The following is a 14,296-nucleotide window of genomic DNA, read 5'->3' on the forward strand; positions in this document are numbered from 1 at the left end:
CCCTGCAATATGTGACCCGAGTTAACCTCTCCAACCTCTCCTCCGACATAAACAAAAATGATTCGAGTAATAATATGTTTTATGGCAACACATGAGTTACACACGTTTTTATTTAGCTCGTCTCAGACACAAGAGCCCCCCCCAAAAAAATATACAAAGTGCTGCTACACTGTAATTTATCATCATAAATACTGAGTTTTTACAGATGATGATACTAAATGAGGAGTTAGCTTGTCATTTCCAGCACAAAAACAACAGTTCCTTAACTGGTGCCATCTTGATTTCTTTCCCTACAAGAACTTTTGACATCTTATGAAAGTGTAGTCTACAAAGTTCAGAGAAGCAGTTCAAATGTGACCAAAAAAAAAAAAAAATGCAATCTTTCATCACTCTTTCCACACACAAGTGCAATTTACGATCGCAGTTCATCCTAGCGGCATTTATCCATTAAGCCAAAGCAAGATCAGCAGCTGTATTCACAACTGCAACGTGGCCGACGTCTGTGACATTGCGTTGTAAATGAAAGTGTTGTTAAAGGGCACAAACTGGTGGCTGATGATCTTGATGGCCTCTTGAGCAGCCGATCCTTAAAAGGAAAAACAAAAAAACAGTCATTTTCTGGTTTATTCCACTGTTTTATAGACAGATGTGCTGTGTGTGGTTGGAAGACAGGTGATCAAAACTGAAACGTTACCTCCCAAAAAAGCAGAAACGGTGTGCGGTTCTGCGGCGCCATATCGACAGCTGCAGGAGGGAGACGAAAGTTAATTTAAAAAAAAAAAAAAAAAAAAAAGTCTCAACTGATTACAGAGAATCCAGCAGCGACCGGGACTTACAACTCGTGGATATAGTCGTCCTTGATGTTGACGTTGAGGCTGTACTCCTGCAGCAGGCTGTTCACGCAGAGCTTCAGTTTGCTGATGTCATCCTCCACCTGGTAGTTATAAACTCCTGTTAGAAAAAAAAGGAGAATAAAAGAAGAAATAAAGCCTATATTTATGCATTATGGTAATTAGGAGGAAGTAAATTCAGTCAGCATATATAATATAGTGTTAAATGACAGGCCTTTCATGTCTGTGCAATATCTTGGATGGTATTCTTTCAATATTCCTGTAGCTGTTTGGATAAATATATTATTATTAGAGCCTCAATATCATCCAAATGTATATGTAAATTTATTTCTACTAGTCTGCTTGATACAATTGCATGCATCTACACTCATTGGTCACCTTTATATTCTTTTTTAAGAAATCAAGATTCATCAGTCCATGCAACATTTTTCTAGTCTTCTATTGTCTTCTCCTGCCACTCTATCAGACTGGCCATTCTCCTCTGACCTCTGGGATCAAAGAACTGCCACTCGTTTTCAGACCATTCTTTTTAAACCCTAGAGATGGCTGTGCGTGATAATCCCCGTATATCAGCAGTTTATGAAATACTCAAGAGTATCCCGGCTGCCATCAGCAACCATGCCACGTTCAAAGTCACTTGAAGCACCTTTGTTTCCCCTTCTGTTGCTTTGGACTTCAGCACTGAAGTCGCTGTCATGCGATTGGCTGATTAGATATTCACATTAGCAAGCAGTTGAACAGGAGTATCTAATAAGGAGGCATGTCTCACCTCCTGATACTCTCATTATCTGACCCTATTAAAGCTGGTTTGGTTTGACAATGAACAACTTAACAAATATGAAGGTACAAGGAAAGACAAGCTTGTTCAATTGTTGTACCTGGGTAGCGGGAGTGCTGTTGATAGAAGCGATCGACAGCACGAAGCATGAGGTAGAACACCATCTCGCTGTCTGGATTGTCCATGCACGAGGCTGTGAAGACATTGCTCTTGTTAACAGATGGATACGCTCTACACTTTCCAGAAGAAAATATAGTGCTAGAGAGGACTCAAATACAACAAACAACAAATGGAGGACCAAGAAAACAAAGGACAATTAATCTCCAACTTACTGATTTCATCTTTATTTACTGAATCCACACTGTATTCTTCAGCCAGAGACCTGCAGCGCACCACTCGCAGAAAAGATGCATTCTTACCTAGACGCCAAGATAAATGCCTCCGGTTAGGAGTAAACCCACAGCAGGTGCAGCAATAGCCACACAGATCACGCTGCACTCTATAATCTTTAATAATGATTATGAATAATACTCCAATTATCATCAACGTTGCAATATTTGAAGTCCAGCAATGTTAAAAGGCATTAAGAACAGGTTGCTTACAGAACAGTTTGATATCCTTCTCCAAGATGCTCTCTGGTGGCTAGAGAAAAAGAACGTAAACATCATTAAATCAACTTTTCTTGTTAAACGTCATTTAAATGAAAGGTTTGAGCAACTTATTGAGTATTTCAGAGTAATATCCTGTTAAATACAACAACGTACTCCTATCATGGCTGCCACAATGAAGACAATAAAGCCTGCTATAACACATCAACTCTAGTGCTTCCTAGTTACAGCTAATTCATTTAACCTACTGCACATTGGAAATATATTAAGACTTTTATAGACCTGTTCAAAGACTAAACACTTCTATTAAATCTAATACATGGGTTTAATACATACCTTTCCAACAGACTGTAGTAGACATTCTACATGCTTAGAAACAGCTGCTGAATCCTGCATAGCCTTTTCCCTGTAACTGAAATAAAAACACACAAATGTCACCCAGAAACATCTAATCGCGTCCCGTCATCGACACCCACATGTTCCCCACTTACACATTTTGAAGGCTGATGAACTTCTGAGAATCTGCGATCATGTCTGGGATTGTCCCCCGTACAGGTAGACTCCCATTTCCTTCGTTGTGAACAAACTCCTTGACCGCTCGCAGCATCACCCAGAAGGATGAAGTCTAAGCAAACACAAGAGAATATCTACTGCTGTAGCTCATTTGAATCTATGATATTAAAATGTGTATTTTTAATCAAATGGTTTAGGAAAAAACCTGTGATGTGATGCTGTCACACTGCTCACTATTGAAGAGGTCTTCAACGGCACTAGGAATCTGGAAAAACATGATATATTACAAGAACAGTCTTGCTAGAGAACAGACTGTCTACGCTTTAATTGATCTATGTACTGTAGTATGAAGTACAAGAAAGACTCCCAAGAGTATTTGACATCTGGCACCTTGGTCGGATTTAAAGCAGTATTGACATTCTTGATGGCCTCCTCAAAGTTTTCCTCATCCTCCGGAACACCGTTCTCATTTTTCATGATTCCTGAGAGAACGAAAAAGAAGAATAAATCACAGATAAGTTGCACAGCCAAGTCACGTATAGGCAGTCACAATTCAGAGCGCCGCACATACCTTCACGAATAAGCTGTCTGAAGGCCTCTTTCTCCTTGTAGTTTTTTGGAGGCTGACCGTTGTGCTGCAACAACAGAAGCAGAGTGACATCTTATCTTACTGAACAGAGTGTTTGGCGTACGTCTTCACGCTAGAGAGGCCACAGAAACATGTACTGTACCTCACTGAGCCATTTCTCCAGGTATTTAGCAACGACGATGATCCACGGTGTGTGACTGTGATCCTGCAGATTAAACAGAATATAAGGGATGGTTGGTTAGGTGGTATAGTTCCACTGTGCAACGCTGGCATAAATTAAAAGCTCTGATGCGCAGACACAAATGAAGCACAAACCTTCTTGTCCATTCTGTCAAGGTCGTAGGATTTAACGTGATTCTTAAATTCTGAAAAGGGATGGTCTAACCTCAGGTCCTCCAAGGCATTGTCTGGGTGAGATTCAATCACTGGAGAGAAAGACGGGAACATATCAGGATATAAATGCATTTACCAAAATGTTAGTGGATAATGTCATGTCAATACTCTTGAGTATTTTGTGTATAACAAGTGTTTTACTGTACTGCTACCAACCTGTATGCTCCTGCAACACCAGTCTCATGTAGCCTATGAGGCCATAGGTTTTACAGATTAGGAAAGGTACCGATGCACTCCATAGAACTGAGCCAAGCCTCAAACACGTGCTATTGTATTTGAGAGAGGGGAAAAAAAATGTTATGCAAAAGAAGTCTGCAATTTGTATGAATCAAAAGGGATGAGAGACTTGTTAACTACAATTTCTGCAGAAAATAGTGCAGCACAAGTCAATTAATTATCTGACTAAGGTGCTTTAAGGCTCAATCCACGTAAAACTGCACAAAGTTTAGACAAGATACTCAACTACAACTTTTTTTTACAACTATATCTATATAATAACATAATATGGAATACCTTTCTGGCAGCTGGACACCGATGACTATGGTAAACCTGTGGAAAAAATCTGGATCATTGTCCAGCAGCTTGTCTGGACTCTGCAAGAGTGACAGAAAAAAAAAAACACACCCCGATCCTGATTAATACGTTTGCTTATTTCCTGCGTGACCGAGTCAAAAGCTTAAACAACACCAACCTCCTCCACAAAGTTTCCAGAGACATCGCTGTTGAGCTCTTGCAGGAGCTCAGTGGCAGCTTGTGCTCTGTTCTGCAACATAAAATCCAAGACACAGGCTCATATGAATGGCGCAAACACACTGCCTTCGTCTTAAAAAAAATATTAAAGTACAACAAGCATGGTGGGAGAGGAGGGATGCAGAAGCAGGTGGAAAAATAAGAAATTGTGAGCATGCATGTGTGTGTGAGTAAAAAAGGAAATGCATACAATGAGAAATTACACATTTAATTTAAATAACTGTATTTATCCCAGAAATGCCTACCTTTCCAATGCTGTTGTTGCTAAGAAAAAAGCTGCAAGACAAGAGTACGAGGTCAACTAGGAACAAATAAAATGAATGCATATTATTTTACATTTAGATCAGCTTGCAAGCAAACTCTCTGCCTTACTTGTTTCCAACATCTTCCCCAGTCACCGTGTGTCCATCAACTATAGTGAATGCTCCAATACCTGATGAATAAAAGGTATATTCATTAAAGTTTGGATCAGCACCTGCAGCTCCTTCATCATCATCATCACAGAGCCACGTCTGTTTACCTGGAAGCACGAGGTTCTTCAGTATCTCTGTTCCAGTGGCCGTGGCGTTGATGAGGCAAACATGCGCATTCTCCAGCGTTTCTTGTCCATGGTCACCCCACAGTCTAAAAGCACACAACACAACACAACATGGACACGTGTTGCCATCTAGTGATGCAATTCATCCTCGACCGCTGCAAAAATAAATGAATACAGCAAGCTACTGTGAAAGAATGACACGGCTAACGTTGTGCTACACTCGTTAAAACCACCAAACGCACTCGGTATTAATTCTGACAGCATGGTGGTTGCCGGTGAAGAAGCTCGTACCTCTGATTGCCTCAGAAAATCAGAGCAACCCATTTAATCAACCTCATAGCGGTTTGTGTTAGCTCGCTGATGCTCGTTTACCTATAAGGCAAGCTAACGCTAGCTAACATTGACACTCCTGCTTCTGCAGTTGCCTTTCACAGCTGCCTTTCACAAGTCTTCTCTAAATAAATATAACTTCATTTAGAAACGCTTGGTTCTGTTTATTTATTTATTTATTTATTTATTTTTTACCTGAGCTGCCTGTCGTATTTTTGTTCTTTGGAGGCTTTGGTGGCAGCCATGGTATCTCTCCAATGAGTGACGTCTGGGGGACGCAGTTTATTTTTACTTCCGCGTTGCCAGATTCGACACAAATGCGCAGGCGTGAAAACCCCGCACACTCGCACTTTCGACACCAAGAATTTATTAAATAAATAAATAAATAAATAAATAAATAAAACGATCATCGTGATGCTTCTTTAGCGGCGACGCAGACCGACTGGGTCGAGGTGATCGGATGATATTAAAATGAACAGCGTATTAAAAAATAACGGAGGATGAGCTTTTGCGCCGAATACGAAATAAATAGAAATCAGTCTTGAGAGTACAGCTTTTCTCATGTGCTATTGGCTGCTCGTAATTTATTTACATGGCCATTCCGCATGCATTTAGCTTGGAATATGTTTTTCCATCGCCAATGTTACATTTATTTATTTTATTTTATTTTTATATTTCTAATTTGCAGGTAACGGCACGCCTCATGAAACATAATAAATGCAATATTCATTTTAGTATTTAAAGAGACATTAGGCTAGGTAGGCTATATTGTAGCTACTGCAGTCGGAACTAAATAATCTGCAGCAGTGACATCAGGTAAGATTTAAAACTGACCCGTTACTTGTTGCCCCGGCACATCTCACCCCTTGGCAAGAACCGTTGTAAGGAGATAATCAGTGTTATTCATTACACCTGTTTGTGGGTCATCGGCATATGTGTGTGTGTGTGTGTGTGTGTGTGTGTGGCGAGGGGGGGCGTGAAGGGGCGGGACACAAACGGATAATTGCCCTTCCCCTCTGGTCACTTCAAACTTCATCAATAGCTGTCCTTCATGTGCGCACAGGAGCGCAACACAGGCTGCTCGGTCCGGCTCGACTCCACCAAGCGCGCACAATGACAGGGAATCAATGGGGATACGGAAAGGCGGACGGTAAGATATTACAAAGCCGCAGCATCCACTGGGCTCTATGCCCAGTCTTGAGGAATTTGTGGAGGCAATTAACCCTCCACAATACATGCACTTGTGTTTTGTTGTCTCCGTCCTGCGTTTTATCCAGAGGAGCACCGTGCAATGCGAAGAAGATGGCTGTTAATGCGGGATTAGCCTCACTCTTAAAGGGATGACTGCCATCTCCTCAACCTGACGTTCCGCTTGTTTAGTCTTCACCTCCTGACTAAATAAAACTGTGGATTTTGTTTGTGCTTTGGTCTATGATTTATGGGCAAGTTGCTGCTTTTAGTGGGCTGCATTGCTCCAATGTTCATGAGGCAATCCCAAGTGAATTTTTTATTTTTTAAACTTTTTATTATTTAATAGTTGTCAAACCAGCTAGAAAGTAATTTATGTATTGCTTTCTATGTGTGGTTATGATCCCTCCTTTATTCAATATTTGCTTATATGAAATATATTTTACTATTTTGCAAGAGAATTATTTTAATTAGCTTTTCTTTTCTTGCAAGATGACTGTGACAGATAATAATGTATGATAAAATTAAGATTATCACTTGTTCTTGAAGTAAAGCTGTGTATTGTGAGTATTCACATTTGTTTTTGTTTACTTTCCATGAACGCAGGTCCATCTGTGTGGCATGAAAACTTCCCCATTGCCCAGGGAAGCCGGCAGTCCCCAATTGACATCGTCCCCCAACAGGCCTCGCACGACCACAGTCTGGCTCCGATTGTCTTAAACTACGATCGCTGCACTTCACTGAACATCTCCAACAATGGACACTCTGTAGTTGTGGAGTTTGATGACTCGGATGATCGCTCAGGTGAGAGCGACCTGTCTTGATTTGTGTTTGAGATTGCAGCCATTTAATTTATGGCTTTATTTATTATATTCTGTTTCTTTTTGACAAGGTAGTAATGTCAGTGTGGCAATAAGACTGTGGATGCATTAAAGAAAACTACTGACTGCGCGTAAACGGAGGTCACAGTTTAGAGATAATCTCAAACTCGATATCTGCATCCAGTCACGTGCAGTGGAAATCTGTGCTAAAAGTTTGCTCTCGGTGAACACGCTCTTCAAAAGGTGGGGGATTACACAGATTTATAGAAAGTGCAAACCGTGTGCACAACTGGCCATAATCAGAGGTTGCAAATGCACCTCTGATTATGCTGTAGGAAAGCGTAGCCGGCGTTTAACTGCATGAGGATCTGTCTGCTGGACAAGGGATATAATAACCTTTAGGTGGTCCGAGTGGTTATTATGACAATATTTGTCTTTATTACTGGGCGGATCCACGTTGAACACCCTGCCATTATCTTGAGTGATAAGCTCAGAAACGTGGCCTATTTGGCTCAGACGGTTTCCAAACACAAACAAACGGCTGTCACTGAAAATAACTGATGAAAGAAGAGACCTGTAGGGGAGACTACTGCAGTGTTGTCAGTGTTTCTTCAGAATTCAAAGGAGGTGCACACATCCACTAATCCTGCTGCTGTCAGTTTGCCTTTTATGGGCCTGGGCGTACTCCTCAACGTAAATGCATGCACTGATGGTGTCCTGGTTCACTGTTCTTTATTGGAAGAAAGGTATAAAGGTTATGTTAAAACAACATTATCACCTCCTTTAACCCCGTTGTACTTTGATCACATTAGTGATTTATAAATTCTATACCAGGCACTGCATTGATACCTAGTGGAATGTGTAAATGAAACGTATTTGACACCTCGTACGCGTTCTGTAGTAGAAACTGATTTGTTTAAAGGTGTGGTCATCTATGGTTGCATGAAGATGACGATAAAGACGGCTTTGTGTCAGCCGTGCAAAGCTAATCTGACCTTGAATGGCGTGACGTGTCTGGCAGAACGATGTCAGCACCGTCACACTGAATAAGACTCGGATCTGATTGGTGAAGAAGGCCATATCCTGGAGTGCAGACCACAAACGAATCGAATAATATTCTGATAATTCACTGAACGCTGCGACGTCAACTCATAAAGTTACTGTTGTTTTTTTCTTGGTCAGTTGCTCTAAATAGGAAGCTACATGAAGCCGAAATTATCTTTTGTTTTGCATAGGATTACAAGCTGTTTGCATGCCAAACTAAAGCTTGTGTTGCGGAGCCGGGATAGACCTCGCGCAAGGTAGCCCGTCTGCTCATTTCTCAGCTTTAAGTGAGCAGTTTGATAAAGTGTCATGGGTGCTACCAGGTTGGCTCACCATGTGTTTGGATGATGCTACACACAGGATGTTCTCTGCCAGGCTTTGCTTGAAAGCAGATTTGTCTAAAACCTACAGAGAGAAGCTGGGTGTGTGAATGCCAACCCCTATTTTATTTATTTATTTTTTCTCTTTTGACATTTTCCATCTCCTACAGTGATCCAGGGAGGCCCGCTTGACAACCCCTACAGGCTGAAACAGTTTCACTTCCACTGGGGTGGAAAGGGGTGCGATGGCTCTGAGCACACTGTTGCAGGGAATGCCTATGCTTCTGAGGTCAGTGTTTGGACACGCATACTTGTATCAGTGCAGAATAAATCAATTTTGGATGTTGTATGGTATGTGGTAGCGTATTTTTCCTTTAATTAAAATAACACTGATGCAAAAAAATACATGCTCCTTGTGTATGTGATGGTTGGATATACATCTTTTATGTTTTGTATTTATGCCCCTACAGCAGTGGCATATCTGTCTTGTTTTCCAACAAAATAAAAAATCTATCTCTCCATCACAAGGCATGATATATGATGAATAAAACAAAAGACCATAATGCACAGCATGCATGACCTGATTTAATTATTAAAGCCTGTTTTGATTCCCTACCATTTTCCTTTCCTCCCGTTCCTCGCCTCTAGCTTCATTTAGTTCACTGGAATGCCGTCAAGTACAAGACGTTTGGGGAAGCGGCAACAGCTCCCGACGGACTTGCCGTCTTGGGCATCTTTTTGGATGTAAGTTGTTTCTTTTAAGCGCACTCCTCCAGTTTTATACCCCTGTGCCCGTTTTCCTCTCCATTTTATGTTTGAGAAAACTTTGCCACTGTTAAATGAGGCTTGTCAAAGCTAAACTGTATTGCACTCTTATGTCCGCACTCATTCTTTTTCTGAGGTCCTCAGGGAAAGGGGTTTTTGGTGCTCGTCAGGCTGGAAAAAAGTTACAAAACCATATCTAAAGAATTTTGAATCCACATTTAGACTTATTTTGAACAGATGGAGGAGATTTAAGTCGACTGTTACCCTCCACAGGAGTGGTCGACAAGCAACGATCACTCCAAAAGCAAGAGAGGTCACAAGGGAACCCAAGGAACTGAAGGCCTCTCTCATTGGTTGATATTCATGAATCCACCATCAGGAGAACACTGAAGGAAAAACATTTCTGTGCGTCTGCAGTTTGCTTAACATCAACGTGGACAAGCCAGAAGTCCTTTGGCAAAATGTTTTATGGACAAATGAAACCAAAGTAGAAATGTTTGGTTTAAATGAGAGGCTTGCCGTCCTTGATGGACCAATGAATTCTGAACAAGTATATATTCTAAAATAACACGCTGGGACGTCTGCCCGAGCTAAATCTGAAGAGAAACAACCACAAGTGGTCCTACAAAAGAATGTTTTTAAACAGCGAAGTCAAAGTCCTGACCTTAATCTGATAGAAATGTTGTGGAAGGACCTGAAGCAAGCAGTTCATGTGAGGAAACCCATCTCAGAAATGAAGCGGTTCTGTTCTGAGGAACAGGCTAAAATTCCTCCAAGCTGCTGTAGACGACTGTTCAGCAGTTACCGGAAATGTTTAGTTGCCGTTACTGCTGCACAAGGAGGTCACAGCAGATACTGAAAATAAAATGTTAAGTTCTCTTTGTCTACTTTCAGGACGTGCGTGAAAATACGAGTTGATTATATGCAAAAAAAAAAAAGTTTAAGCTGCACTGTATTTATACGTCTACATGTAATTTGTGTACATGTACGCATAAAAACAAACCCTGCTTATTCTCTCAAACTTTTTCATATCTGTTCTTTTAGACAGGGGATGACCACAGATGGCTCCATATAATAACAGACGCTCTGTACATGGTGAAATTTAAGGTGAGCACTGGATTATTATTACAATGCTTGCGACCTGCTCTTAGCATTATTGCAGTGCCATTTTTTTTAAAAAAAAGCTGTCGTCTCTGGCTCCTTTCACAGGGCAGCATCACAGATTTCAAAGGCTTCAACCCCAAGTGCCTCCTACCCAGCAGCCTCCACTACTGGACCTACCTGGGCTCACTGACCACGCCCCCTCTTCACGAGAGCGTCATCTGGATCGTCCTGAAGGAGCCAATTGTGGTGTCGGAGAAACAGGTGAGTGACTCATGCTTGAACCTTCAAACTTTAGTCCATCGATGTTAATTCTTGACTTGTGGCCCTGAAAGCAAAATGGAGTGACACTCAATCTGCAAATGAGAAGGCCAGTCTTAAGATCTTGATTTAAATGAACCCTTTTAAATTTGTCAGGGATATTTTGCAATCTATTTGTTTTATTTGCAAGAGTGGAAGAGGCTGGTTTCTCTCTCTGTGTTACAGTCTGTAGTAGTCATTTATTATTCTGGGTCATGTGGCACAGTCACCCATGCACAGCGTTAACCCATATTCTCACATATCTTGGCTACAAGCCAGTAGTGGGCAATCTTTCTGGCTCAAACCTCTACATTTTATTAGGTTTTTTTTTTTTCTTTCTAATAGACGACGTGCAAATGGACATAAAAATTACTGCTTAAAAAAGACAATTGCAGGATTAGAAGTATGCACGAAAACATCCCTCATTCATGAGGAATTGTCAAAAATCATCTTGCAGATAAGTTTTTAAACAACCTTTATCTGCAAATGCACATACTGGATGTTCAACCTTAATAATACTATTGACTGGTTTCACGCATTAATTTATCCACTGATTTGCATCCATATTTCTTTCATCCCAAGTGTCATCTTAAAATCTTCAGTTTTAAAATATAAAGGAGTCTAACTTTTAAATTTTAAACTTAATTACCAGTTACAGACACACATTTTATGGTTGCTTTGTGTTTGTAAAGTTCAGTATGCCAGTTTGGAGCAGTTGTCGAGGGGGCTGGTGGGGTCTACCCCTAAGTATGATACTATATTTAGAGACCAAAACAAGGCTGAGCATCATTCATGGGAGGGGGTTCCAGCTTTGTTCAACTTGTGTTTATCCACTGCTCTTGACGGTGAATTTAATCAAAGCTTGGGCCTGACATTCCCAAGCTGTTGACAAGTTGAGCTGTCGAACTGGAAGTCTGGAGCACATGGCTTCCAGGTCCCTCTGTGAGCTGGCCCTGTGGCGACTGCTGCCTGCCTCTGGATTATACTGTCACACTTAGTTGATCTCTTCTAGTGTAGTTACCCCATTTTTAACTCCATGACCGTATACAAGGAATCAGGAGTTCTACTGACAGGGGCACTTTGGAGGAAAACAACCCGTCTGTAAACCAATAGCTGTAGCATAGCTGGGGATGAGGTGTCGCCTAAGCAACAGGACTCATAAACTATGACTCCGGGCCTGAAGCTTTTGATCCCTTCCAGCTGATTATCCTGATGAATGACTGGATGGGTACAGGGCTTTTGACAAATGCTTGCATGGAGACGTAGCAGGGCAAAGCCCTTACATAACGGAGTTATTTTGTTTTTCATTTCCCAATGTAAAGGTAAACCTGGAGCTGAAACACAAGTGAGAGTAGTTCTAACTTTTAGAAGTGGCAGGAATTAAAATAAGCCTTCATATTCTCTATTATCAAGAAATGCTGTTAAAAGAGTAGAACCACAACTGGAACAGTCTTATTGATGTAGTCAGAGTCAAATTTCCTCAGTGCCACAGTGCTCTAACATTATTAAAAACAAATTGCATTGAAAGATTAGAGTTAGTGATTATCTATTTTTGTCTTTTCATGGGATTTGTTAAGCGTAATACACATCACACTGGTCTTAAACTTCATCTCGTGTGTCGCAACCGTCACGCACAGAATCTGTTTAACAAATGAACGCTATCGACTTTGCAAAAGTTTGTTTTTGTTTGCAGCTGGGGAAATTCAGGATGCTTCTGTTCAACGGAGAGGAGGAGGATCAGAGGATGCACATGGAAAACAACTTCAGGCCTCCTCAGCCTCTCAAGGGCAGAAAAGTGCGTTCCTCCAATTAACGTGACCTCAAGCGATCGGCAATCATAAATAATGAAATCTATTTTTTAGACGGTGAATGCATTAATTTGAGTGTACTTCTCTCTTCGTGGTAGCTTGTCCTGTGATCTCTACGGTACTTTTGTACAAAAGGGGGAAAAATTCTTATCACTGCCAGAATATTTAAGATGCATGTTTCCCTCTACTGGTCAGAGATGTCAGTGGCAGGAGGAGGAATCAGATTTTGAATAATTTAGGGAAAGCAATATAATGTAATAATGCCAGCACTTGAGAATGAATAAAACTGCAATATGCTTTTGAGTTAGTATATTAGATGAAGATAAGATGTGTAAGATGAAGATTTAAAGGCTGGGCATGTATTTGTGCCTCCGTAGCTAGCAGCAAACCCTTTCAATTGATGATGATTATTATTATTATATATAACTGCTCCATACACCAGTGCAGTCTGCTGCTGTTTACGGACTGGTACCATACCACACTGCAGTCTGTAGCCAAAGCCTTGGCCTCCTGATTGATCCCCCGTTGATCCAGCCTATTGCTGGTGGATTCCCCGTCCTTGAGGCCATAGATCCCTTCGAGTCAGATTAGTGCTGCATTAACTAAACTCCTCTGATGACCATGACTGAGGGCACGAAGGTCTCCGGTCCTTAAAGCTCAAGAGACTGAGATATATATATATATATATTCTCCTACAGTGTGATCATTTGGGATTTATCCAACACCAGCAACCCTAACAAGGCAATAATGAATTTAGTTTTTGAATCTGTTTATCTCCATTCTGTCATATTTGCTGGTTTGGAGTTTGCACCATTATGAACAACTCAACTCTGAATCTGCTCTTGCAAAAAAAAAGTACATGCACAGTCTCGTACGTAAATGCCTGAGAGAGACCTCGGTGCTGCGTTTGGGAGAGTTATGGCAGCTTTGTTAGAACGCTGGTCCTTAGTTTAGATGGGCTGGGATTTTACTAATGCAGTGGTATGGCAGGGGTTTATTTAAAGGAGGAAAAAAAAAACACGCACATATAAGGAATGACACCTCAGTTATGGTTGTTTTATGTTTGTGAAAGAACATTTAAAGTGTAATTTATGGGTGGTGTGAATATTTTTGTAATGCATTCAAAATTCTTGCCATGTTTGCTGAATGAAATAAAATTCTGAATAACTTTTGCCATTTATTTATTTCTTTCTTCACATTAATGGTTCCTAACAATCGTGGACATCTTCTGAATCTGAACCTCTATAATTACTTAAAAACCAAACCAAAAGGATAACCTGAAGTTACAGAAGACTACAAGCACACATTTAAAGTCATGAAATACAGTAGATAATTTATCATCAAATAGCTTTGTTCACCTGTTTACGTTGCTAGAACTGAACCTTGTGCCTGGCAGCTCTTTATTTTTATTTCTTTTCTTTTTCGTCGTTGAAGTCATTCAAGCAAATGTTTAATCTCACTCTTCCCTGAACTGGGTTCGAGGTAATAAGTAGCCAAGTTTTCACCTGGAGGAGACAGAGGAAGGAACATGGACTGTGATCAGTCAATTATTTACCAACGTGTTCACTGAACGAGTTTTATTTCTTCCTTCAAATCAGC

At 40.8% G+C, this 14,296-nt stretch overlaps 2 protein-coding genes across 4 annotated transcripts; one reads left to right on the forward strand and one right to left on the reverse strand.

The window, feature by feature from the left end:
• Positions 1 to 81: 81 nt before the first annotated feature.
• nae1 (nedd8 activating enzyme E1 subunit 1) lies at positions 82 to 5,609 on the reverse strand. 2 transcript variants are annotated; one of them, XM_084542007.1, is made up of 20 exons: positions 5,546 to 5,609; positions 5,003 to 5,106; positions 4,855 to 4,915; positions 4,728 to 4,758; positions 4,424 to 4,495; positions 4,246 to 4,325; positions 3,889 to 3,998; positions 3,655 to 3,764; positions 3,482 to 3,544; positions 3,322 to 3,385; positions 3,141 to 3,232; positions 2,956 to 3,015; positions 2,729 to 2,862; positions 2,574 to 2,649; positions 2,232 to 2,271; positions 1,962 to 2,048; positions 1,730 to 1,822; positions 837 to 951; positions 695 to 744; positions 82 to 586 (listed from the first exon to the last, which is right to left on the reverse strand). In XM_084542007.1, exons 1-20 carry the CDS (start codon positions 5,593 to 5,595, stop codon positions 477 to 479), a joined length of 1,602 nt encoding a protein of 533 aa, XP_084398133.1. In that variant the 5' UTR covers positions 5,596 to 5,609; the 3' UTR covers positions 82 to 476. The 2 variants fall into 2 exon arrangements, with proteins under 2 accessions (XP_084398133.1, XP_084398134.1); XM_084542008.1 differs by lacking the exon at positions 5,546 to 5,609 and having other exon boundaries at positions 4,728 to 4,783.
• Positions 5,610 to 6,424: 815 nt separating this feature from the next.
• Positions 6,425 to 13,889, forward strand: ca7 (carbonic anhydrase VII). Of its 2 annotated transcripts, XM_084541227.1 has the most exons (7): positions 6,425 to 6,500; positions 7,145 to 7,342; positions 8,894 to 9,012; positions 9,372 to 9,467; positions 10,533 to 10,595; positions 10,698 to 10,853; positions 12,583 to 13,889. In XM_084541227.1, exons 1-7 carry the CDS (start codon positions 6,464 to 6,466, stop codon positions 12,700 to 12,702), a joined length of 789 nt encoding a protein of 262 aa, XP_084397353.1. In that variant the 5' UTR covers positions 6,425 to 6,463; the 3' UTR covers positions 12,703 to 13,889. The 2 variants fall into 2 exon arrangements, with proteins under 2 accessions (XP_084397353.1, XP_084397352.1); XM_084541226.1 differs by lacking the exon at positions 6,425 to 6,500 and having other exon boundaries at positions 7,049 to 7,342.
• Positions 13,890 to 14,296: the final 407 nt, after the last annotated feature.

The sequence above is a fragment of the Chelon labrosus genome (assembly GCF_963514085.1).
Source record: "Chelon labrosus genome assembly, chromosome: 3".
Classification (NCBI taxonomy): domain Eukaryota; kingdom Metazoa; phylum Chordata; class Actinopteri; order Mugiliformes; family Mugilidae; genus Chelon; species Chelon labrosus.